The following is a 24,591-nucleotide window of genomic DNA, read 5'->3' on the forward strand; positions in this document are numbered from 1 at the left end:
ATTGTACCCAATAAACTCCCGTTACGTGGTACATCCCGCAAAATATCAAAATTCAATTACGATGTCCAGTCAGGCAGCCTAAGTCGATGTGCATAACACTGTGAAATCAGTCGGTTCCTGGATTTCCCCCCTCCAGAAACTTGAAGAATGTCAGACGATTGCCATCGTTATCCTTAATAGTGAATTGACGGTAACCCCAAGGCGTATCTCGGATAGCTTCGACAACTTCGACGTTTCCCTTGGACAATAAAAGGTCGTGGAACTGGTCCAGACCTGCCGTGCCCAAAGCGATCATTACTCCTCCAGGATGGAACTCGTTTGGTTCGCACAGGAAGAAGTAGATGTTGGCAGCAGCCTTATTTCCTGTGTAGACGGAGCAAAAGTAGAGCGGAGAGTCATCACCATTCTCGGGCTTGGTTCCGCCCAGGGTGAACCCCAGCTCGCTCGTATAGAAGTCGACTGTGGCAGCGATATCCCGCGAGCTAAGCGACGGGATTATCTTCCAAGCCGACCCGATACCCTCGCCTTCGGCCATGTACGTGAATCCGGTGTTTGGTGCGTAACCTTTTGCCCAGTCCCCGATGGGATAATTACATGCGTTAATGTTGTTACTTCGTGGTATTCGAGACTGGGGTCTGCCTGATCGCACGGATCAACGCGGCTTCTCCCTCCTTCTTCATGCACTCCACGTTAGGACAGTTGAGGCAGCGCAAGTATATCAGATGGGTTGGGTGAACGGACACCGAAGGCCGATCGATGACTGATGTCAACATCTATGCCGCGTAAAGAATTTGTTGTGTTCAGAGAGCGGTGAAGAAAATTCTAAACCGGACCACCGGCACTACATGAAGGAAGTTTCAGACGAATCGGTTGTGGTGGGTGTGATGGACAACGTCATGGTCACATTTGAGTCCAAGCCCATCCGCGTGAGGGACACACTCCTTTTCTTTTCTTCTTCTTGGCCTTTCTTGGCCTGTCTCTTTCAGCCTCCTCCTTGGGTATTTCCCCTCTTTTTCATCCGAGACTGTGCTCCATCGGCACCGTCAGCAAGCCAAGATGGTAACCTCAATTCATTGGCTAAACGTGGCCTAGCTCAGGTTGCTTTCGCATTTTCGGAGACTACCACGACTACCTAGATGTAGGAAGTTGAACAATGGTCAGGTGGACCGAACTCAAAATGCAAAATTCGCCCGGCATTGCTGACTGGCCCGTCATCGGAAGTGCCCCGCGTGAGGGGCAGCTCAAACTAAACTCGTTTGTTCCTGGATTAGCAAACTATTATGCCGTCCGACTCAATAACGTCGGTGATAATAAGCTCGGCGCCGGCGCGCGCGGGGTTTCCAAGAGTTCGAAAATAGCGGATTCTCGCCGAGAGTCGCAGGCCAAGCAGGTTCATTGCATCGCATTAGCGATAGGGTATTGATCGCCTTCAAGCCCTTGTTGCCTTTAGTTAGACGTTTGGTGGGAGCTCCACCTCTGATGAACAGGAGCTGTAAGATTATGTTTGCAATGGACTGGATAACAGCACGACGTATGGAGTGTTTCAAAACATAATATTACATAGATCAACCCGTATATTCATCGTAGGGTATTAACTAAGAACTAGAAGGTTCGTAGATTCATTACTGCGTTCATCATTGCGCACTTGAGAACTGTAATCGTCGCCGCAAAATTGCAGCTCAATCAGCCAAGAAAAACACCATCGCTTCAACACATCCGTGTCACCTCTCTAGATAATTTCATATCTGCGCAGAACAGCAAGTACCAGGGGCGGAATGCCTCGGAGATCGTTCTCATCGGGGCCAAGTCTGGAAAAGTCATCATTTCCTCTGAGGGCTTCTTGAGCAGCGATATTTGCTTCGGGTGTATCAGCGGCACTGATATCCGCAAAGGCAGCTTCCGCGTTGGGAAAGTTGGTGATCGGAATAGCTGCAGCTTCAGCTTCGGTGACAGGACCCGCAAGAGCCTTGTTTCTGTCGCCGACACCAAGGGCTCTTGCCACTCCGGCAAGAAGATCAGTGAGCACAGGCACGGCCTTGGATGGGATCTTGATCTTCCCAGCACGACCATCGTACTCGTCGATGGCGGCTGTGAAGTTGCCCTGAATCTGGTCGCTAATCTGGGTAGCGATGGGTTGGAAAGTTGGATCAAGCGCTTTGGTAAACTAGGCAAGAGTCAGACAGGCACTCCTCTGGATCACAGAAGACGTTTAACTTACTGCACCACCCAAATCTCCGGCCTTGTCCTTTTGAATAACCACAGAGTCGCGAATAAGACTTCTCACGTCCAAGATTCTGAAGCCAGCCTTGTCGAACTCTGGACGCTTACCCTGGACCTCAGTCAACAAGTTGTTGATCTCCGGCTGGAGACTAAGGAACTGTGTGCCGATCTGGGTCCTACAAGTGACAGGGTTAGCACAGACATTCCAGTTTCCCATCGGAAATTTCAAGAAACAGCGGCTTACGATTCGTTTGCCGGCAGGGTGTTGGTGGCCTCTGCGGACTTTGTGCTGACATCGATGGTACTTCCAAGGGTGACAATCGCCTCGTTTACTTTCAGCAGCCCCACCAAGCCTTTGAGTGTGCCTCCCTCGAAGGGGACAACTGTATCATTGGCTTCGGCAACCCGCTTTCGAAGATCTGCGATCTGGTTTTGGAGGGCAGCAGCTCCTCCTCTGACAGGCTGATTGTCACCTTTGCCTCCCTTCCCTTTGTCTTTGTCTCTGCCGCCGCGGCCTTTTGCCTCTGTTATTGGCATCGCCATCTGGGCACTGGCCACGCCAAGGCAGAGAAGGAATGATAGGAGAATGTAGAGCCTCATATTGATAGGCGATTTGGGATAAGTCGGAAAGTAAACGAATGGGGCAGAGTTGCTTAGAAAATGATGGCACAATCTCGTGATAGGTAATTGTCTGCTTTGGGATTTTTGGCTCGGACATGGCGGATAAGATCGTGGGATAAGCCATCACGTAAATACTCGGAATGAGACTTTCACGAGCCGTGACGCCGAGGCAAATTCAGCTACAATATGAACGGGTCTTGATAGACGAACAGGGCTAAGGGTAGATGAGGTAACAGCCAGCCTGGCCCCAAATTGACCAAAGAGCCGAAATTCATAGAATCGGCGACTTTGTGACGGGCCATCGCGCCGGCGGGAATCCCAAATCTCTGGGCAGAAGCAAGGGTCGAGCATGATGCCACGCGGGGTTCAGTCTGTAACCACAAAGTTTCTCATCGAAGCCATGCCCTTGAACCCATACAAGCATACAAGTTGGGGGCCCCGTGGGGAACTATGGGCTCCCCGCGAACTGGTGCTGAGACCCCCCTCATGAAACACGGTTGGGTGGGAGACTCTGGACACCATCTTACATGTTTGACCAATCAGACACTTGATGTTTCCGAGTAGACTCGCAACTTATACTTTTAAAGTCGTCACCAACAGGGGAAGACTTCGTCAACCTATCTGCTGATCCTATATTACATATAACATACGGATGCCTCGACAACAAGAGCCGCGAATAAATGCCCAGCACCTTCCCTCGGGATGGACGGGGGCTTTACTTCCCATGTCACCCTCCATTCTTGAATGAAGAGGGTGGCCACTGGTGGGATGTGATGAAATAGGGATGTCGCTTTCGCTATGCAACGTTCGTGAAGTCCTGGGTGCACCCTCCATCTCCCCTTTCAACTCTACGTCACCATGGAAAGAAACTGCCACCAGACGATGGGTAGCTTCTGCCATGCATCGGCTGAAAGAGGGGGGATCTATTCGTCTTTCATTGTCTAGACCGCCGTCAAGGTTCCCCGCCCGTGATTTCGCGCAATTGGAGTTCATGGGCTTGATCAAATGAGGGATCAGTGGGAGAAAGCCTCCATCGTCGGGCTTTTTTGATTGCCCATCACATCCACCTCCTCGGGTTCGGTGAAGTCATTGAGCCGTCGCCTAGAGGTCGTTGGACCCTTGGCCCAAGCTGGCCATCCGATGCAATGACTGTAAGAACAGATGATGATCAAGGTCTCTGTAATCACTCTCGCCTATCGCATCTCACGTTCCTTCTTCTTTACAAAACTTCGAGACACCGCTACCGGAGCTCATCTACTGGCCGCAGATGGTGGGCTACTAGGCCCTTCTGACGGCTCGGAATTGGAAACCACACAGATGCTATGATCTTGGTCGGAGCTCAAGATCTGAGTGATCTCATGACGGGCACCCTCGATGGGGTTACCGGTAGATACGCTACCGACGCTGACAAGCAACCCTGCTTGCGTACATGCACTGCGCTGCACAATCAAAAGTGCGGTCGACAGAAACTATCATCTCTTGCATCCTCAAAGCTGACAGGTTAATATGTAATTTTCGTGTTGTCCTAATCGGGCATCTGCGGGAGATTTCACTGACTCTCCTACCCATTTGAGTTCAGGTCTGCAAACCGAGGCGGTCCTAATCTGATCACGCGATTCGTGCCCCGCACCATGGTTTGATCGGAGGTTGGGAGACAGCGGGAGGGAATCAGAAGAGAATGGGGGGAGAAAAGGCAAGCAGCCGCTGCGAAAGTCTAGACCAGCACGGAAGCAGCTCTTCGAAGTGGAGAAATACCCGTCTTAGAATTCCGGTGACCCAACACGGGAACGCAGGACTTCGGTCAAGGAGACCCCTAGGCAGGCGATGTTAAACACCGAGACGGCGTCCGAGAAACGCGATGGAGGTCGGGTCCGGTGAGAACTTTCTAGTTAGACGAACAATAAGCTTAGGTATGTGCTCAAGCTAAGCCTTACAACCAGAAGAAATCCGCAGTCACTCAACAAACTAATGTAAGGGCAAAGGGCAAAAAGAATAGTCCCCGCCTTCTCGTCAACCTGCAAAGCTAAAACAATCCTACCGTCGATCAATCTTACTTGAGGCTCTGCGAATGATTCGGCACAGGTCGAGAGTGCTCTGTGCTCCCACCCACATTCGCCGTTTGGACTTGGGGCATCCGGTTTCGGACGATACTGTCCCATTGAGGTGATTTATGTCAAAAACGAAGTAAGCAAGTAGGCTGACAGACTCCAGCTGAAGTCGCTCTGACATCATTACGAGAAGGAATGAGATCATCTAAGGAGATGTTATAGAAGTTGCGAGTCCCTTTTATTAGATGGTTGTAGTACAAAAACGGATCCGTAATTGCCGGCCAGCAATTACGCCTCATTTACCACAATGGTGTTATGAGTACTCTCTCTCGGATCTTCATCCATTCATTGGAACGAGTGATGCGATTGATCCAAGTTTTTTGAGAAGTACCCAACTTCAAGTAGCAATCAGTCCTCTAGTAGGACCGATGTGCTGCCAAGTGATCTGAACAGTGGCCGTCAGGATGTCGTGGATGAGTTGCAACGACACATTCCTCAGTACATCATGGACATGACAGTGAAGAACTCTGAGAAAATGAATTTTCGTTGATGTCAGTTCAATTCGTGATTGATACCCAACTCGCTTCATTTAGATATCATGTGTGTCTGGCTAGCTCATTTGGGTAGAAACGCCCCATCCAGCTGACGAAACATCTCCTTCTGCCACGTACTCCTGACTTCTGACCAGGTCTCGGGTTTTTGAGGGTCGAAGAAATGTGTCCTGGGAAGTTTTTACTCGTGAGCGATCATGCCAGTGTTGTTTGGGAGAATAGGTACCTACCGAGACGCGGACGTTTTCCTACCATCCTCTCGATGCATTCTTCTCGAGCTTCAAGACTTTTTCCACATACTCGTTCCACACGCGCTCTACAGGTTGCGTGTAAGAAGGGTCAACAGCGATGCCAATCAGGAGAGCCCGGGGCCTTGGATGAAGGTTATGCAGGATGATACCAAGGTTATGAGGACTGTAGCGGTATTCTTCATCTACCTCGGTGAGGTCCATGCAAGCAGCGACGTGATAAGGCGGGTTCTCGAAAATTGGTGGAATATCGCTGATTCCACGCCCACGCCCGAGGCCGATAACAACCACGGGAATATTCTGTTTCATTGCTGGAGTCGAGTTCAGGATGACTTAAGCTTCTATATAGACCAATGCGGGCGACAAAGCACATGTATGTAAGCAGTGAAGACACATCGTAAAGAACGGACTGCCGGTCTTGCTTCTCTTGATTATATTTCCTTGCTTGGTACCTTACCTTATCTGACATCATTTGATCCTAGATGTCTCGGAGCTCAGAGTGACATCCTCCCGCCCAGCGCCTCAGTTGAGAGACGCCAGACGATCGAAAGCACCGGCTCAAAGTAAACATCAGCGCTAAAGTAGCGCTTATTCGCACGGGTAGATCCGGCCTCCTCTTAAATCGGTAGGTATACAAAAGCACCCAGCATCGCTTTACCTCAGGGACGGCATTTAACTCAACTACCGACCTGCCCATCATTCGCATAGTCGCACATTACCGACATCATGTTGCAATATGCGATACCTCCAGCCTTCAAAGACAAATTGCAGGTGATCAATGCTCACGACCAGCGATCGGACGACGAGATCTTTGAATCTCTACGCTGCCACGTACCTGTTGTAGGCGAGAAGAACGTATGGGCCTACTGGGATGGCGGAATTGATCAACTTCCATCGTGGTGTAGGCGCAACGTGATTGATTGGGTTCGCATCTGCGGTCCAGACTGGACTGTTCGCGTTCTTGACAACGTGCCAGGGTCGCCAAATCATGCTTTGGAGTTCGCACCAAAGGAGATGCTTCCCAGATGCTTTATCGAGGGTACCATGACTGGAAAGCATGTTGGGCAGCATTCATCTGATATGATCACTGGGGCATTGTTATACACCTACGGCGGTGTGAAAATGGATTTTGGATGCATTCTTTTCCGTGACTTGGATCGTGGTTTGTGGTCTGCCTTAGAGGATCCTGAGTTACCATACGAGATCGCTGCGCCAATTCAATTTGCGCAGTATTTGGCGAATCACTTTCTCGCGTCGAGAAAGGGCAACCCGTTTATCAAAAGATGGTAAATACACTTCTACTCCATGAGGATGTATTAAGCAGAGGAAGCAAGTCTCTTGATCATATCTTGTACTATGCTGACTACCCCAGGCACGACCTTTTTGTTCATCTTTGGGAAGACCGTGAGACTAGTGAGGGTATAAACACTCATCCGCTGTTAAGCCACGTGAAAGAATCCTTTTCCCTCTCTGAATCCAAGAGCAAGGGCTTCAAGTGGGACTTCAAGGTCTCTTTTGAGGAGCTCCTGGATTACGTCGCCCAGAATGCATGCTGGGCACGAGTGTGCATGGTCGAGGGGGGCGATGACGATTCTTTCAACGCATCTGAGTACTGGATGTCACACGTCCTCGTCATCGACGTGCTACAGGAGCACTGGGCTGCGAAGACTCTCATCGGTGGGGAGAACTTCGGGGAGCATCTCTATGAGTTGTTAGCGCTCGGTCTTGACACTGACCCAGAGTCAGAGTGTCACAAAGAGGCCTCCAAGTTAGTGTGGACACTGCTTTCTGAGACAAGCATGCAAAAGATATCCCGAGGGTCAGGCCTCGTGAACTCTCTACAACCTGGAAGTGTATGGGATGATAGACCAGGCGCAGATTGCCAACCAGGCACATTTGGAGGCTTGTTGCGATATGGTGCGATAAATTTCACTCAGAAACGACAGAAGATTGCGGTGAGAACCCCAGAGAAAGCAAAGACGATCTTGCGAAAGGGCCTTCTTGAGTCTTGAAGAAGTTATTTCTATAAGTAAAGAACGGCAATAGAATCGCTTGATTGGAGAGCCTGGTAAATTCGAAATACGTCGCACGACACAAAATCTGGTAGCCACTGAATTCCAGAACAAAACCCACTGCGCCTTAACATAAGTTAAGCTGAGGCGTTGGGTACATGGGACCCTGATCTAATATAATGTCAACATTACTTAGAAGGCTACTATGGTTCCTCTCTTACTTACCCTTACTAGTAAGCGACGAGTCTTCGTTACAGCCTGTAAGATGCTCGGCAAGCAGTAACCATCAATTCCCCACCTAGAAACAGCGAAATAGTTGACTACTCTGATAGTTCAACCCTATTTTCATGTGTTAGAGTTTCAAAAGTTCTTGACGATGCAGTGGCGAACTACGGGCATGGCTATAAGGCAAACAGATATTACCTAAAGGAGGCGAGAGGGGCCTATCAAGAGAAGCTTCTTGTGCAAGACTATTACCAATCCGTGAAGGATTTCAGAATCCCAAAGTTCCTATGCAGTGAGACAAGAAGCATAATCGCGGCGTCCACACACTTGCCACCCAAAAAATCGCTCATCAACAGCCTCAAGAGTTCCCCGCCTTTCAAACTTAATCAACTGACCCAATTACTCGGTCATGTCAGAGTTCCAATATCCAGCACCTGCCTATCACCGTAAGTAGCCAAGCCTTTAATCACCTTCCAGAAGCAGACAGCTCGAGGAACTAGGTGCTCGGCGAGCTTCTTGGACCAAATTGACAGTTGCTGCGCACGCCTACGAAGCTTAGGCGGCTGGGGGGTCGCCAAGACCGCCAAGGTCAGCTTGGTCCCTATCGTATGGAACCAAGCTCTGCTTATCATGTACTCTCATATTGGCCAAGCTTTTACGGTAGTATCGGTCAACCTTTGGTGCTTCCCTCCGCTCGGGTTCGATGGGCGAGATGTAAGGCCGCGTGCCTGGATTTCGCCAGCCTCCCCTAAAATCACGACTGCCATGGCATTCTCCACACCAACGTCTGCCATGCGGGGGACAAGAAAGGCCGTCTTATTAGTTGGTCTTGGATGATGACGAACTCAATTGAGGATGTCGAGTACTTATAGATCGAGTGGCTACTCTGCCTTGGGGAAGCTCGGAGCACTCCCAGTCTCATCGTCAAGTCTGTGTCAAGTAGTGGTACTCTTAGGCTGAGTCACTTTACAAAAAGACTGTCAACATGGTTCGCATCAACTCTGCAGCCCTTTTGGGCTCTGCCATTGTTGGTTTGGCCAGCGCAGCTGGCGCTGGTACCAAGGCTGAGTACGCGTCCGGTGCCGTTCACCATCGCATCATGGGCATAAAGATGGTGAGTTGTGCCCCACAATCACCTCTCGCATTGATCAAAAGTTTCTAATAACATGATAGGCTCAATGGGAAGAGGAAGCTGCCGCCGGCCTCATGGACAGTGCCAAGTACCCCGAGCTTGGCTACACTCCTTGCGTTGACGGCTTCGCTGCCGCAGTCCCCGGAGACTTCAATAACACCTTCAGATGCAGAAATGTGAGTTTACCAAGCTTCTCTCGGAGGCTGAACTAATACCCTTCAGATCGATCTGTACCACTTCTTGTCCCACGAGCAGCTCGGCAGCTGGGGCGGAAGAGGTTCATCTTCCTGGGGTTGGACTTCGGCAGACGGAAGAGAATTCGTCGCCATTGGCCAATACGACGGTACTGCTTTTGCCGAAATCAGCAAGGAAGGCAAGCTGGTATACTTGGGCCGTCTGCCTCAATACGATTCCATTGGATCCAACTGGAGAGAAATCCGAATCGTCGGTGACATCGCCGTCATTGGCTCCGAAGCCATCAAGCACGGCGTCCAGTTCTTCGACATGAAGAAGATCCTCGACCTCGACCCCGCGAACCCAAAGAACTTCACCCAGGCCGAGCTCACCGGCCACTGGGACGAACTCCCCGTCGGCCGTACCCACAACATCGTCGTCAACCAAGAGCTCAACTACGCTATTGCCTGCGGTTCCGTCGGTGGTAACGCGACGATTCGTGTAAGAGACAACCTCCCCTGCCGCGGCGGGTTGATCTTCCTAGACATCAGCGATCCCACCAACGTCACCAGCCCCGGATGCGCAGCCGGCGACGGCTACGTCCACGACGCCGAGTGCCTCGTCTACCGTGGCCCCGATACCCGCTACTATGGCCGAGATATCTGCTACGGTTACAACGAAGACACCTTGACCATCTACGATGTCACCGACAAGACCGGCAACGTCACCAACATCATCTCCATCAGCGACTACCCCGGTGCTCAGTACGTCCACCAGGGTGTCGTTAACAACGAGACTTGGCAAGAGTACATCTTCCTCGATGACGAGTTCGACGAGCGTGACGCCAAGGTCGGCCCGATGACTCAGGGCCTTCCCACCACTCACATCTTTGACATCCGCGACCTCGAGAAGCCCGTATACACCGGCCACTACGCCGGCAAGACCCGCTCCATCGACCACAACCAGTATATTGTTGGCGGCTACCTCTACCAGTCCAATTACGGCAACGGCCTGAACGTCATCGACGTCAGCAGCGTCACCAAGGACCCCACAGGCGCCAGTATTTGCGAAGCAGGCTTCTTCGATATCTACCCCGAAGACGACGAGGAAGTCGGCGGTGGCAAGGTCCAGTTCGCCGGCTCATGGTCATCCTACGCTAACTTCAAGTCCGGCTTCATCTTTGTCCACACTATCGAGCGCGGTAGCTTCGTCGTCAAGATGACCTCCAAGGAGTGCCCCAAGGCGCCTGTGTGCAACGCCGATAACTGCCTCCGTGCTCTGCGGGCTTCGTCCATTCCGGATCGCTTGGAGGAGTCCGTCGAGTTCTGCGGCAACTTCACGCAGCGACTGAACACGGACAAGGAACTGCTGCCAGAGTATGCCACCAGCGCTTGTGTCGAGAACAAGGACAAGAGCCCTGTTGAGAGGGTTAGCAGTGCTTGCGCTTGTATTCCCACCCCTGTTGTGCCTGAGCTGCCCAGAACAACGACACGGCCTCCTGTGCCGACGGTGCTGCCTCCTAAAGCTTGAGATAATCTTATTTCAGAAACTGAAAGTGGTATTCAAGGAAAGAGAAAAGGCACACATAAGCGCTAATGGAACTGTAGTCGCTCTGCTTCTGCTCATGCATCAATATTGTGACGGAACCAGACTCTGGAACAATGTTTGAGTTGGGATCTCGCGTAATTGAAGCATTTGACACTTCCGATGTCTTCGTTCAAAGGATTGACTCATCCTGTTCCTTGCGCATCGTCTTTGCCACTTCCTGATCCTCAGACCATTAATGAATGCGACGCATTCCCTCTGGCCATGGCTCATTGTACTCAGGGCAGATGAGGTCCAACTCAAAGAAGTAGTGCTCCATATCCCGCCTGTGGTATGGGTTTCTAGATTTACGCTCGCCGCTCCCTGTTGACTTGTCCCATATCACGCCGATTTCCTCTGCATCTCGTCTTTCTTCAGCAGTCAAGTCTTCCCCGCCCAGCTTTTCTAACTCATCGGTCATTCGATCGGCCCAGTATGATTTCCAAAACTGAGGGAACAATGGGATATCGTTTGGCCCATTTCCCAGATACTCGCTAGCTTTTTGCGTAAATTCAACGACCAAAAGCTCGTGTAACTTGAGTAAGAAGTCGTGCTCCTCGATGACCTCCAGATCATCCATATCAATCCAAGCCGCACCTTCCTCGACCAGAGAACTTGGATTACAACAGCTATGGGCCATGCCCAGTGCTTCGAATGTCATGAACCTGATTGCCTCTACATAAGTTGAGAGCGTGAACTCCGAGCCGCATGAGCTGTAGTAATCTGCTATTATTTCAGCGTATTGCTCTGGTATTGCGGATTTGGTTGTAATGAAGCCCTTCATCATCCAAGTCAACGGACTGCATCCTTTCGTCGAGCAAGAACAACGACAGCCGTCCGTAAGAATACGGTAAGCCACAGTGGTTTTTAACGTTTCGAAGGCGGCCTGTCCTTGGGCTGTCCCTTGACAGCTTCGTACCCGAGCCCAGGGACTCTTGCCTAATAGGTAAAAGACGTAGTGCGCAGCGAACAGTCTATTGTCGGCGGTCTTGTTCGTAGGGCCTGCGGGGGATCGCAAGAATATATCTCCTCCGTGGTCCTGAAGCCAACAAACAATCTCCGGGCTAAGGAAACTTCGGAGCCCGAATGGATTTGAGTCGCGAAGCTGGAGAAATATTGATGGGCTGGGCCTGAATCCGTGACGATAGAACAACTGGGCCAGATGAACGGACCTAGTTTGCTGGAATATCCAGTTTGATAAAGAGTCTACGGTCCCGCCAGCCTCATCGTAGATTTGCAGCTGTCTTTGGAAATGTAAGATGCTTCTTTGCGTGTCACTTGTTGTCCTGTTGTTGCCGACTTCTTGCTTTGTGGACAAACTTTTGTTTGTCGGAAGGTGTCCTGGTCTCAGCAGACTTCGGGTTTTTCTCATGTGAAAGACATAGTGACGCCGAGCGAGCTCCGATGAATTCTCAAGGATTTGACCCAGACCTGGCGGATAGTTTTCCCATCCTTGTACAGCAAGCGTCCGAATGAGATTGAAACTGGCGTCTAGGAGATATTTTACGCATAGGTAGCAAGAACACTCTCTGCACCTTACATATTCTGTGCCATTGACGCAATACAGTGAGCTAAGCACCATGGCTGTTTCAAGTGCATTAGTACCTGTGCTGTCTCGCTGGTTCAGGGTGATCAGATCCGCAGCTTTTACGAGCCTTTTGAGAATTTCAGGCTTCGCTGCTGCGAGATGAAGTGGGCCTCGCCCGTATAAATCAAGTTCAGCTATGGAATCAGGAAACCGTCTCAAGATACGATCTACTTCATCTGAATCATTGTTGACAATCGCCATGCTCAAAGGGCCGCATTCAAAAGCTGGTTCTCATTTAGTCAGGTGAATGTAGTAAGCTTTTGAGAATTGCCGCACCTGTCGCAACCTCAGGGAGCTTGCCAAAAGACAAGAGGCTACGATGTACCGCAATCGCGAAGTGCGTGAATTTACAGATCTTTGACGTCCGTTCCGGCATGGCCGGCTGGTTTTCAAAGTTAGCCCGTGATAGGGCCAGAACGGCGTCCTCGGCCCACTCATCAGTTTGACACGTCAAGTTATGTAACGGCGAGAATCCTGCAGCAGATTAGCAATTTGGCCATCCTGTTTACGTGATCAAGTAAGGAAGCTTGCCCTCAATATCGTATGAAAAGGCTGGAACACCATACGAGAGCAGAATCGGGACGATTTCAGCAGCCGCTTTCATCTCGCTAAGTCTTTCGTGATATAAGACGGATAGGTCTCTGACCTGTCAGATGACCGTTTAGTCACAAGCTGTAAGTTCTGGGTAAAAAGATCTCACTAAAATAGCAGCATGGTGCATCAAGGTCCTGTTTGTGTCGTCCACAATAGTCGGGTAGGTTCGTCTTTCTTCGAGAAGTTTTGCCAGTTTTCTCAAGTAAGCGGTAAAGAAGCGCTCCTTACTCCGCTTATTCCGTCCAAGATAGCTTCTTCTCATCAAGTTGATTAAGCGGAAAGCGGGATCCGAGTTGACGTCCGCAGTCGGATAGTAGGTAAACCTGGGACTGATGCTGCAGCCCCCAGCTCCAGATGTCAAAGCAAACGAAATTTCGATGACTGATTTCAGAAGGCGAGAAACGCCAGTGTATTTCAAGGTTGCCTTGATTCGTTGCTTCTTTGGCATTTTTGAGAGTGGGCAGCTCGACCAGTGGCCTTGGGATTCCCACTCGCCGGACAGGTACGTGTAGCCTCGCTGCATCTGCATCTGCATGAATGATCTTGCAGGACGTGGGCAGATGCACACTTTGCCAACTTCCAACCTGGTCTCTGAGTCCCTTGATGGATCTGATGAAGTTGTTTTCCGTTGGTTTTTTGGTCGCTGTGGAGCAATGTCTTTGTTGCAACGCTTCCCCGACAATTTCATGTCATCGCACAAACTCTTGAGAGCTGCTGGCTTGGAGGCCGCTTTGAGAGCCAATGCCCGTAGAGAACTGTTCTCTTCTCCCAGAAGCTGTACTTTGTGATCGATTGTCTTAAGGTGCTGTACAATTGAGGCATGCGAATGCTGAAGATCATATCTGAGACGCTGGCTGCTCTCACGAGCCTCAATTTCGATAGCTCCGGAATGAGCCACGATGAATTGTCTTGTCTGGTCCGCAATGCTTTGTAGACCTGACAATTTGTCATTGATGTCGCCCACAGGCGTACCAAGTGCTGCTACTTCTGACCGGATTAAGAGCATTTCAGAAGCTTGGTCGCGAGAACTCGACTCGATAGCCGCCAGCAAGACTGCGTTCCTGTTCGAGGTTTCCCTACTGCCGTGTCAGAAATCGTGGGAAGCGAGAGGAATTCAATATTAACCTACAGTCCCAAGCTGCCCTGTACCAGTTGCAGAGAACCACAGGCCTTTTGCAACTGCAGCTCAAGGTCTCGAAGTTTGGGTCGATGGAACGCAAAAGTCACCTTCTTTTTCTTGTTCTCCAGCCGCTTCGTCCACGTACTGCCATCGCGATCAGAAAGGTCAATGCATAAAGCCTCGACGGCGCGAAGGTCGTCCTCGCAGCTTCGAATATTCTGATCTACTGCATCAACGACTGCAGGACTTTGGCCTTGCAGACCAGCTAACACCGTTTTCATCGCATGAAGTGTGACCCCCAGGTTGTCATTATGTTGCTTGACGTTTCGTAGTTCCTCGCCACGGCCCTCAAACGCGTCCATATACTTCACGATGCCGCCGGTGATCTGCAAGCCTAGAGATAGTAGACCGGCAACCGAGGCTGCGAGGCCCACGCTCTCGGCCGCCATGGTATGTCGGAGTTGCGAGCGATAGTGGAAGATGTTCTCGGTAGCTCTCGGGGAGATCGGTGAGGTGTTGACGAAGAGCCTCGATCAGCAGTGCTGTTTCTTTCGCGAAGAAAACTGCGGTGAAGAAATCAGGCTCCCTGCTGACGCTGCTGGGTGTTTTGTGAAGGTGTCAAGATCAGGCTGGCATGCGCTTTCCTCAGGAGGGCTTGGAATGATTAGGCTCGCCTTTGGAGAGAAACGATCTCATTCGCTGTATCAGAGGCTTCGTGATTGGACGCCGTACACGTGCAGTTCGGCATCTTCTGGAAGTAATGTGCGTTGGATCATCCTCGGCTTCTTTGCGAACTATTGGATATGTCTTTTAGTGGTTTCAAGCCGCCGTGCGACGGGCAATTCAGACATGAGAATGACACGCCTTGCATCACGAGGGTCACTAGGTAATCCCGAACGTCAATTCTGAAAAATATATTTGGAAAACGTAGAAGACGTACCTGAAATGGTTCAGGAGAACCACACGGATATGCACTAATACCACCATCTACTTTTGCTGTGCCAAGCGAGTCCAATGAGACGATTGCCATACACGAAAAACACGAAATTACTCATCCTACTGAATAAAACCAGGCTATAATTAGAGGAGGATTTTGCGTGGTTCATAAAGTGTATTAGAGAATGATGATGGCCTGGATTGATCATTTCGGTCTACGGTCTCCGTGCAATTCGAGTCCACGAGGCCTCAACTCTCGCGCTACATGTAGCGAGCGGCTTTTGAGCTTCATAATCCCAGTAGATGACTCAGCTTCTCTCCCATGTCGCCAAGGCTCTGGCATTGAGTAACATAAAATGACAGATTCGAGACTTGGGACCAAAGGAGGAGCCACGAGGTCGGATGAAGGGAGTAATGAGGCTCCTCAGGTTCGTGGCGATCTTGAATGATCTTGACTGCAAGCGAAGTAGAAAGCCAATTTGAACAATAGCATGCAAGCACGGACCTTGATGCAGCTACGAACCATCATCCCAGGGGCCGTTCGTCCGCAGCAGAGGTGCATTGGACAGTTCCTTTAGTCCGGGGAAAAGACGGAAAGTCATAGGTAACATCCCTTGCAGAGGTCAATGGAAGAGTGCTTTGACAGCTCTAGCAGTTGATGGCGATGCTTGCTTCTTCACAATTTTAGGAAGTGCTAGCATTAATACGATGTCGCCTAGAGTGACAGAGTGATGAGAGGAGGCCGAAAAGGGGAATTCTAACCGCCCAAGCCTGACGAACACTGCATCAGACACGTGCCAGGCAGGATCGTTTCCAGCAGTGTCAAAGGCTCAAAAGAGGCAGAAAGAATGGAAGTATGAACGAAAAGAAACAACAGACCCCAAGACAGGAGAAACTGCTTTGAAGCGAGCGAATAGAAGTAACTAGCGCGCGTCAGCCAGCAAAAGGGGAAGACCAAAGGTTAAAGAGAGACACACCGCCCGAGACAGTTGACCCTGGAATGACGAAGCAGGAGCTTGAGTCGAGCGGAAGAAGAAGTGAGCTGAGAACGGTCAACCGCGGCGACATCCGAAGCCGGAAGGACCAGGGACGGGTTCATTCGTTGCGTAACTTGCGCGCATGCGCTCCAGTCAAAAAACAGCGGGCCGGGGAAGGGGCATCGACGCATCGTGGGCGTCGAGGGCGTGGAAGGCGCGTCGGGATTCCTCCCCCGTGGCGGGTAGCGGCAATACAGTAAATCCGCTCCCCCGCGATTGCACGATGCAGGTGGGTCCTCTCATGACTCGGTCCACTTACGATGCTCCTCCTCTCCTTCTCCAGGTCCGGAGTCGCACCGCACCGGGGGGCCACACCCCCCTCTCTCTGCTCAGTGCGGACTCACCTGGGAGCAGTTCTGGGATGTGACTGGATTGGATTCAGGGCTGGTCGCCAAGCACCCCAGCACATGAAAGCCCCCAGATGGCAGAAACGGCGGGCAAGGCGCACCTGGTACAGTCACAAGTCAGCCCATTCCTTGGTTGGACCACCCCGTCTGCAGCAGCCAACAGCCAGCAGCAGCAGCTCTTTCGGCACTTCGCTGTCTCGGAATCTTTGGACACCTTAAGTTATTACGGATTGTTCTTACCTCACTGGGATCCTTTTTTTTTTCTGCCGGCCAACAGCGAAAGCTACGTCTTTTCTCCTTCTCTTCCTTCCCCTCTCAACCTCATCTCTCTCTTCTTCCCTTTCTTCCTCCATTCACATCTTTTTTCTCCCATCCCCGAAAGAGAAAGACAATCAAGATGCTGTCCTCCACCAGAATCGCAACCCGGCAAGCTGCCGCCCGCCGCATGGGCGCCCTGCCCGTCACGGCCGCGAGAGCCGGCTCTACCTGGGCCAACGTCCCTCAAGGTCCTCCTGTATGTCTCAAACACTCCAGATGCCAATTGAATGCGCCACGAATGCTAACGAAGACTGCAGGATGTAAGTGCTTGATGCGCCGATTGACAGAATCCCGACAATCACCACAACAAACTGTTTTGCTAACTGGCCACTTTTTCGCAATGGACAGGCCATTCTCGGTATGACGCACCTGCTCGGGTGGAGCTCCCTCGAGCTTCGCCGGTTGACTCAACTCCATGACTGACAATAGACGAACAGGCATCACGGAAGCCTTCAAGGCCGACAAGTTTGAGCAGAAGATCAACCTCGGTACGCAAAGCCCCCCGCCAAGCCACTTTGACAACCACAACCACCACCCTAGCTAGAGAGCTGTCACAAGCTTGCTAGCTACAACGCTAGCCGGTCATCAGCCGCCAGCTGCTCACATACACAGCCTCTACCTACCATCACCATAATGAACATACCCATTGACGCAGACAAACAACAGGTGTCGGTGCCTACCGCGACGACCAGGGCAAGCCCTACGTCCTCCCCTCCGTTCGCGCCGCCGAGGAGAAGGTCATCGCCGCCAAGCTGAACAAGGAGTACGCCGGCATCACCGGTGTCCCCGAGTTCACCAAGTCCGCCGCCGTCCTCGCCTACGGCGCCGACTCTTCGGCCCTCGACCGCCTCGCCATCACCCAGTCCATCTCCGGCACCGGTGCCCTGCGCATTGGAGGCGCCTTCCTCGCCCGCTTCTTCCCCGGCGCTAAGAACATCTACATCCCCACCCCCTCATGGGCCAACCACGGCGCCGTCTTCAGCGACTCCGGTCTCACCGTCAACAAGTACCGCTACTACGACCCCAAGACCATCGGCCTCGACTTTGAGGGCATGGTTGCCGACATTAAGGCCGCCCCCAAGGGCTCCATCTTCCTCTTCCACGCCTGCGCCCACAACCCCACCGGTGTCGACCCTACCCCCGAGCAGTGGCGCGAGATCTCCGACGTCGTCAAGGCCCAGGGCCACTACTCCTTCTTTGACATGGCCTACCAGGGCTTCGCCTCGGGTAACACCGACACCGACGCCTTCGCCGTCCGCCACTTCGTCAAGGAGGGCCACAACATCTGCCTCGCCCAGTCCTTCGCCAAGAACATGGGTCTCTACGGCGAGCGTGTCGGTGCCTTCTCCATCGTCGCAAAGGACGCCGAGGAGCGCAAGCGCATCGACTCCCAGGTCAAGATTCTTGTCCGCCCTCTGTACTCCAACCCTCCCGTCCACGGCGCCCGCATCGCCTCAACCATTCTTAACGACGCCGCCCTGAACCAGCAGTGGCTCGGCGAGGTCAAGGGCATGGCTGACCGTATCATCACTATGCGCGCTCTCCTCAAGGAGAACCTCGAGAAGCTCGGCTCCGCCCACGACTGGTCCCACATCACCAGCCAGATCGGCATGTTCGCCTACACTGGCCTGACCAAGGAGCAGATGGACGCCCTCGCCAACGACCACTCCGTCTACGCCACCAAGGACGGCCGTATCTCCGTTGCCGGTATCACCAGCGGCAACGTCGGCCGCCTCGCCGAGTCCATCTACAAGGTCAAGGGTTAAATCTTTGCCATTGTCGATGTGTTTGTGATTTTTCAACGCGAGTCTCAGTCTAGAGGTGCTCTGAGCCAGCTTGCATTTCTCCAAGAGATATCACGAGGTTCTGTTGAAAGGGTAGTTGGTTTTCTAAAAAGGGGGGTTTTGTACAACCAAAGAGGGAGAGGTCTTCTCTTTTGCGCAGCCAAGGTTAGAATGGCCGGTGGACATAGAACGTTTGGCACCCCTTGGTAGACCACACATGCATTCCAGCTGTGTACAATATAGCGACACGTCTTTCAATGTAAACATGTCCAATCGCTTGCTTGCTTGCCATGAACGAATTCTTCTCCCAGCTCCCTCCATTGAAGCTTCCTCCATTGATGCCTGATGCTTTATCAAGCCCTATCCAACCTGGCCAAATCCCGACTCGCATCCTCCAACTCCCTCTCCATCTGCCTCTTCTTCCTCGCCATCTCCTTCATCGTCCTCGCCTTCCCCTCCTCCCCCTCAACCCCGACCCCGTACCCCTCCAACTCGGCCCGGAGCGTCATCAAAGTCCCCTCAAGCCTCATCCTCGCGTCCCGCAAATGCGCAGAATAATTCGTCAGCGCAGCCACCATCTCGGGCGAGTACACCTCCCTCCTAACCCCCTCCCTCGCAGCCACGGCATCCGCCTCGGCCCTCTGCGCCTCCAGCCCCGTCTCGGCGGCGCGAAACTCGAGACTCCGCGCCACGACGCCGTGTTTGGCCTCGAGGCTCCTAACCAGGAGCGTCAGCGCCGCGGCGTGCTCGTCTAGGCATTGTGTCAGGGTATCTGCCGCGCGGAGGCGTTCTCGGGCGAGTGCGAGTTTCGATTGGGACACGTCGGAGGCGAGTTTGTGGTAGGTTGTTTGCAGGCCGGGGACGGCGCGGTGGAGGAAGGAGGGGTTTGTTGTCGGGTTGGCGATGCGGGCTAGGGAGACGGCCGAGGTGTGGAGGGTTGAGGAGATGAGGTCGCCGAGTTGGGGGAGGAGGGATTGGAAGTCTGTGAAGGGCGGGTTGGAGAGGAGGATTGTGGCGGATTCGGGGGATAGGGGCTCGGGGGAGGTTAGGAGGGGTGGGAGGAGGAGGAGGAGGTCGAGGAGGGGTTCGGGGAGGGGTTGTTGTTGTGTTGTGCCGTTGCCGCTGGAGGATGGTTGTGGTTGTGAGGACGTGTTCGTGCGGGAGAATGTTCGAGGTGGTGCGGGTTTTGGTTCGGGCGGTGCGGTGGTTGAGATTGCGCTTATGAGAAGGTGTTCTTTTGCGGCTGTGAATCTGTGGTCTGCGAGCTCCTGGAGGTTGGAAGGTTAGCTCAGGGCCAAGTTCAGTTTTGGTACAGGGCTGGGAGTCTGGGCATCATAGCCGAGAGAAGACAAACATTTTGTATCGCATCGTGCTCCTTGGTCGCCGGCTTTCTTGTGGAACCATCTGGGTTGAGGATTGCCGTTGTGAGGGTGTGATGCAGCGCCGCGAATTCGGGGTTGTTTTGCAGGACCGAGGCCTCGACTGGTGGTAACATGGTGAACGTTGCCTTCTGTGTCGTCTATAGGTTTGACGTTCCTGCCGGGGTCTCTTGCGAGGTCTGCGTCAATGATCGTGGCTGAGTAGAATGTGCGGTCTGTATGGCGAGTGTCTGCCTAGTGGCATGTCACGGCGCAAGTCAATCGTCGAGCTTCCCAACTTTCCCTCCTGTCTCGGTGACTCGGTGTGGAGGGGTCAATCGGCCAGGCTTTGGGAGCAGACCACGGACCCCTGTCACGAAAGCAGCGCGCAGTCACCTGATGCAGCTCAATTGACTTCACCTTCCATGCCCCCACTCTTCCCCAGACCACCCAATTAAAACTACCAATTCCCGGGGAGCGGAACATCCACCGCCCGATATCGAAGCTCCGATCTCTGACCATTGGCCCAAAAAATCATCCCCAAGCTCTCACGACAATCGACATCAACGGTGCGCCGACGACCAACGACGAACGAACGCCGCGGCGCGCATCTCCCCGTTCGCATCCCCCCGACCGCCTCTACATACTCCAGACCCCACGAACATCGCACATAATCGGACACGGATCGAACCCCCAAGATGAGCTTCACAACCCTTCGGCCCCGGCCCTCCCTCCTCACCTCCCTCCAAAACCTCACCCTCACCACCACTCCCACCACCGCAACCCGCGCCTTCTCAACCTCCACCCCCCTCGCCACAAAAACAATCTCCCTCCAAAAGATCCCAACCTCCGCCGTACCCCCCTACCCCCACGGCCCCCGCCTCCTCTACAAACAATCAAACCACGGCCTCTACGGCACCTCCCGCATCCGCCACGGCCACAACGTCTCCCCGAAACACCACCAAGTCACCCCCCGCACCTGGCGCCCCAACGTCCACCGCAAGCGCCTCTGGTCCGAGTCCCTGGGCGCCTGGGTCCGCACCCGCCTCACCACCCGCGTCCTGCGCACAATCCGCAAGGAGGGCGGCATCGACGCCTACGTGACAAAGACAAAGGCCGCGCGCGTCAAGGAGCTGGGACCGGGGGGATGGAAGCTGAGGTGGCTTGTTATGCAGACGGCTACCTTCCGGGAGAGGTACGTCGCTGAGAGGGAGACGCTCGGCGTCGAGGGGGAGATGAGGGAGGATCAGACGGATTTGGTCACCGTCATGGTCGATGCTGCTACGCCGGGGCCCCTGAGCGCTGTCAGCAGGGGGATTCTCGAGAAGAGAGCTGCGCAGATGATTTTGGAGGAGTTTACGCTGGGCGAGGAGGCCGAGTTTGGGGCTGAGGATGGCGAGGGGTACGAGGACGTTCATGTGCCTGGTATCGGAGAGCCTGTCACTGAGCAGAGGATATGATTCTTCAGTTGGGTCATGGTCACTTGTTAAAGGAAGAGAGAGTGTATGCTTCGGGAGAGAAAAAAAAGTCATTGTATCATATGTACAAAAATTCTCATGTCATCAAACTACTTTTTAGAGGATCTCAAGTCTAGAAGATGAGCCCCCTTTTCTTGTTTGTGTCTACAAAAACCGCTTTCCATATTTTGAAACCACAAGCCGTGAAAAGTGCAAGTTTCGCCTCATACGCCCTGCAATGTGTGATATGCCATTCGTAAATTCCGTTCCGCCCCTTAATCGTTGCTCCCCATGTCTAGAAGCGCAGGTCCCAGCCAATCTTGGGGCCCAACTTGGGCAGCTCGTCGGCGACGCTCTGCACGTCCTTGTCACCACGGCCACTCAGGCAGATGACGATATCCTCGCCCTTCTTCATCGTCTTGGCGAGCTCAATGGCACCGTAGATGCCGTGCGCCGACTCCAGCGCGGGGATGATACCCTCCAGCTGACTCATGAGACGGAAACCGATGAAGGCCTCAGCGTCGGTGGCGGCGACGTACTTGGCGCGCTCGCTGTCCTTCCAGGAGCTAAGCTCGGGGCCGACACCGGGGTAATCCAGACCGGCCGAGATGGAGTGCGTCTCGGCGACCTGGCCGTGCTTGTCCTGGAGAATGTAGGTCTTGACGCCGTGCAGGACACCCTTGCTGCCGCCGGAAAGGGTGGCACTGTGACGGGCAGTGTCGATACCGTCGCCACCGGCCTCAACACCGAGGAGTTTGACGCTGGGGTCGTTGGCAAAGGGGTAGAACATGCCGACGGCGTTACTACCACCACCAACGCAGGCGACGACGGCATCGGGCAGCTTGCCTCTCTTCTCGAGCATCTGCGCCTTGGTCTCGTTACCAATGACAGACTGGAAGGTACGGACGATGGTGGGGAAGGGATGCGGGCCAATGGCGGAACCGATGATGTAGTGGGTGGTGTCGAGCTCGACAACCCAGGCGCGCATGGCCTCGTTGACGGCGTCACGGAGGGTCTTGCTTCCAGCCTCGACAGCGACAACCTTGGCGCCGAGGAGCTTCATGCGGAAGACATTAAGAGCCTGGCGGCGGACGTCTTCGGCACCCATGTAGACTGTGCATTCCATGCCGAACTTGGCGCAGACGGTGGCCGTCGCAACACCGTGCTGGCCGGCACCGGTCTCGGCGATGATCTTGGTCTTGCCGAGGCGCTTGGCGAGGAGCAGCTGGCCAAGGGCGTTGTTGATCTTGTGAGACCCGGTGTGGTTAAGATCCTCACGCTTCAGCCAGATGTTGGCACCGCCGGCGTGCTCGGTAAGGCGCTCGGCAAGGTGGAGGTGGCCGGGGCGGCCCATGTACTCATAGTAGGAGCGGTACTCCTCCCAGAAGGAAGGGTCGTCCTTGATCTTGTTGAAGCCCTCCTCGAGCTCAGACAGGCAGTCCATGAGAGACTCAGGGACGTACTGGCCGCCGAAATCGCCGAAGCGGTCAGGGATCTTGCCGTGCATGGCAGCGAGCTCGGCAACAAGCTCACTGTCCTGGTCGGCGGTGATGCGGTCGTCGACGGTAGGCTCTTCGGTGGGCTGCTTGGCGGCGGCCATGGCCTCGACCATGCCAACCTCGCGGGTAGTCTCATCAGAGTCGCGGCCGCAGAGGTAAGAGCAATACTTTGCAACATCGTTGTAGAGCTCGCCGGGGGCAGCCTTTTGGAGGGTGGTGATGATCTGGGAGCCGACGACAACACCGTCGGCCAGCTGAGCGACACTGAGGAAGTGGTCGCGGGTGCTTACACCGAAACCGACGGCAGCAGGCTTGTTGCCGCTGTACTTCTTGACGCGGGCAACAAGGTCGGGGAGGTTGGCGTTCATGGAGCCAAGGGCACCGGTGACACCCTGGCGGGAGACGACGTAGATAAAGGAGTCGGCCAGCTTGCAAAGGATCTTCATGCGGGCATCTGAGGTTGCGGGAGCAATCAGGGGAACGTATGAAAGTCTGTTTGTTTTCAGTTCGTCAGCACGGGATGACCGAGGTGGTTAGAGGCGGTGTGTGAACGTACCCTCCCTTGGTGCAAAGCTTGCGGAAAGAGATGGCCTCCTCAGGAGGCAAATCGACAATAATGAAGCCGTTGACGCCCGATGTCTTGCAGTCGTTCAGGAGTCTCTCTTCGCCATAGCTGAGAAGGGGGTTGTAGTATCCCATCAACATCACAGGCGCCTTCAGGCCCTGGTCGCGAGCGTCCTTGACCATCTTGAGTGTTGACTCGATCGTGACGCCATGTTGCAGAGCCACCTGTTTTCCCTCGTCAGTATTCACCATACACCCAATTGGTTCCCATCCTGGTCACTACTCACAGTGTTTGATGTCTGGATAGTCGGGCCGTCGGCAATTGGGTCGGTGAAAGGGGCACCGAGTTCGATCACATCTGTTGAGAGTGTCAGTGAGGTGTTCCTTTACCAGTGCACAAAGTTCTTGGAGGGACTTACCAGCGCCACCCTTCTCCATAGCCAGCAGAACATTAGGAGTGTCCTCAGGCGTGGGGTAACCAGCAGTGACGTAGGTAACGAGCGCAGACTATTTCATAACAATGTCAGGTCAGTCCAATTGATCATCTATCCCGTCGTTGCTGCGAGATCTTGGCGGTGCCGGAAAACCATCGTCGTTGGGAGCGGTCGGCGGCGCGGCGGGGTGAAGAGCCCCGCGATCGCAACAGGGGCAGCACAGCAACATGGGAGGGGCAAAAGACTCACCCTTCCTTGGGCCTTGCAGCGCGCAAACGTTTGGCGAATGCCTTCCATGTTGTGCAGTGGTATAGAGAGTAGAAGGAAACAACAAAGTCAATTGGTAGGGGGTATATGGGTAAAAGAACAACTTTTGACTCGCTGGGGTTTTTTGGTATCACAAGAAAAAACTTGAGATGTGAGAAAGGTTGAAGGTGGTAGTAAGTTTTAAGTAGGGGCGAAGGGGAAGAAATTCAACTGGGAAAAAAGGTACTTAATGATCTCAGACGTGGGGGAGGAGCAATGGAATGACTCTTGGGGCGGGCGCCGGTTTCCCTTGGACAACTTGCGGTCGGAGCAGCAGCGGCCACTGCCCAAGGGGCGGGACGGTGTGAAAAAGGAACCTCCCAACGGGACGGGAGCTCCGACGTGCCCTGTGTCCACCCGATTCAGCTGCTTGTAGCTGTGTTCAGCACCTCTCCCGTGCCTAAATGCCCCCGTATCTATACCATGGAAGTGGG

General features: G+C 53.4%; 11 protein-coding genes across 11 annotated transcripts; 4 read left to right on the plus strand and 7 right to left on the minus strand.

The window, feature by feature from the left end:
* Positions 1 to 106: 106 nt before the first annotated feature.
* Positions 107 to 535, minus strand: CTAM01_03352 (glyoxalase family protein; the record flags this gene model as incomplete). The annotated part of the gene is made up of 1 exon (XM_060519388.1): positions 107 to 535. The coding sequence occupies one exon, from the start codon at positions 533 to 535 to the stop codon at positions 107 to 109; it is 429 nt and encodes a 142-aa protein (XP_060385594.1).
* A 1,194-nt stretch (positions 536 to 1,729) lies between these two features.
* Positions 1,730 to 2,820, minus strand: CTAM01_03353 (uncharacterized protein; the record flags this gene model as incomplete). Its single annotated transcript, XM_060519389.1, has 3 exons — positions 1,730 to 2,164; positions 2,219 to 2,396; positions 2,465 to 2,820. The coding sequence occupies 3 exons, from the start codon at positions 2,818 to 2,820 to the stop codon at positions 1,730 to 1,732; spliced, it is 969 nt and encodes a 322-aa protein (XP_060385595.1).
* Positions 2,821 to 5,384: 2,564 nt separating this feature from the next.
* Positions 5,385 to 5,997, minus strand: CTAM01_03354 (uncharacterized protein; the record flags this gene model as incomplete). The annotated part of the gene is made up of 3 exons (XM_060519390.1): positions 5,385 to 5,416; positions 5,561 to 5,610; positions 5,693 to 5,997. 3 exons carry the CDS (start codon positions 5,995 to 5,997, stop codon positions 5,385 to 5,387), a joined length of 387 nt encoding a protein of 128 aa, XP_060385596.1.
* Positions 5,998 to 6,414: 417 nt separating this feature from the next.
* CTAM01_03355 (capsule polysaccharide biosynthesis protein) lies at positions 6,415 to 7,700 on the plus strand (the record flags this gene model as incomplete). Its single annotated transcript, XM_060519391.1, has 2 exons — positions 6,415 to 6,974; positions 7,061 to 7,700. 2 exons carry the CDS (start codon positions 6,415 to 6,417, stop codon positions 7,698 to 7,700), a joined length of 1,200 nt encoding a protein of 399 aa, XP_060385597.1.
* A 1,210-nt stretch (positions 7,701 to 8,910) lies between these two features.
* CTAM01_03356 (uncharacterized protein) lies at positions 8,911 to 10,761 on the plus strand (the record flags this gene model as incomplete). The annotated part of the gene is made up of 3 exons (XM_060519392.1): positions 8,911 to 9,039; positions 9,099 to 9,233; positions 9,280 to 10,761. 3 exons carry the CDS (start codon positions 8,911 to 8,913, stop codon positions 10,759 to 10,761), a joined length of 1,746 nt encoding a protein of 581 aa, XP_060385598.1.
* Positions 10,762 to 11,011: 250 nt separating this feature from the next.
* Positions 11,012 to 11,602, minus strand: CTAM01_03357 (uncharacterized protein; the record flags this gene model as incomplete). The annotated part of the gene is made up of 1 exon (XM_060519393.1): positions 11,012 to 11,602. One exon carries the CDS (start codon positions 11,600 to 11,602, stop codon positions 11,012 to 11,014), a length of 591 nt encoding a protein of 196 aa, XP_060385599.1.
* A 1,306-nt stretch (positions 11,603 to 12,908) lies between these two features.
* Positions 12,909 to 14,566, minus strand: CTAM01_03358 (uncharacterized protein; the record flags this gene model as incomplete). The annotated part of the gene is made up of 3 exons (XM_060519394.1): positions 12,909 to 13,049; positions 13,104 to 14,073; positions 14,127 to 14,566. The coding sequence occupies 3 exons, from the start codon at positions 14,564 to 14,566 to the stop codon at positions 12,909 to 12,911; spliced, it is 1,551 nt and encodes a 516-aa protein (XP_060385600.1).
* Positions 14,567 to 16,834: 2,268 nt separating this feature from the next.
* On the plus strand, positions 16,835 to 18,521 carry CTAM01_03359 (aminotransferase class I and II; the record flags this gene model as incomplete). The annotated part of the gene is made up of 4 exons (XM_060519395.1): positions 16,835 to 16,951; positions 17,104 to 17,113; positions 17,193 to 17,243; positions 17,422 to 18,521. The coding sequence occupies 4 exons, from the start codon at positions 16,835 to 16,837 to the stop codon at positions 18,519 to 18,521; spliced, it is 1,278 nt and encodes a 425-aa protein (XP_060385601.1).
* Positions 18,522 to 18,892: 371 nt separating this feature from the next.
* CTAM01_03360 (uncharacterized protein) lies at positions 18,893 to 20,034 on the minus strand (the record flags this gene model as incomplete). Its single annotated transcript, XM_060519396.1, has 2 exons — positions 18,893 to 19,807; positions 19,894 to 20,034. 2 exons carry the CDS (start codon positions 20,032 to 20,034, stop codon positions 18,893 to 18,895), a joined length of 1,056 nt encoding a protein of 351 aa, XP_060385602.1.
* A 561-nt stretch (positions 20,035 to 20,595) lies between these two features.
* CTAM01_03361 (ribosomal L28 family protein) lies at positions 20,596 to 21,357 on the plus strand (the record flags this gene model as incomplete). The annotated part of the gene is made up of 1 exon (XM_060519397.1): positions 20,596 to 21,357. The coding sequence occupies one exon, from the start codon at positions 20,596 to 20,598 to the stop codon at positions 21,355 to 21,357; it is 762 nt and encodes a 253-aa protein (XP_060385603.1).
* A 292-nt stretch (positions 21,358 to 21,649) lies between these two features.
* CTAM01_03362 (tryptophan synthase) lies at positions 21,650 to 24,148 on the minus strand (the record flags this gene model as incomplete). Its single annotated transcript, XM_060519398.1, has 5 exons — positions 21,650 to 23,345; positions 23,410 to 23,642; positions 23,705 to 23,775; positions 23,837 to 23,924; positions 24,101 to 24,148. The coding sequence occupies 5 exons, from the start codon at positions 24,146 to 24,148 to the stop codon at positions 21,650 to 21,652; spliced, it is 2,136 nt and encodes a 711-aa protein (XP_060385604.1).
* Positions 24,149 to 24,591: the final 443 nt, after the last annotated feature.

This window comes from Colletotrichum tamarilloi (genome assembly GCF_030869305.1).
Source record: "Colletotrichum tamarilloi strain Tom-12 chromosome Unknown Scaffold_8.1, whole genome shotgun sequence".
Lineage (NCBI taxonomy): Eukaryota > Fungi > Ascomycota > Sordariomycetes > Glomerellales > Glomerellaceae > Colletotrichum > Colletotrichum tamarilloi.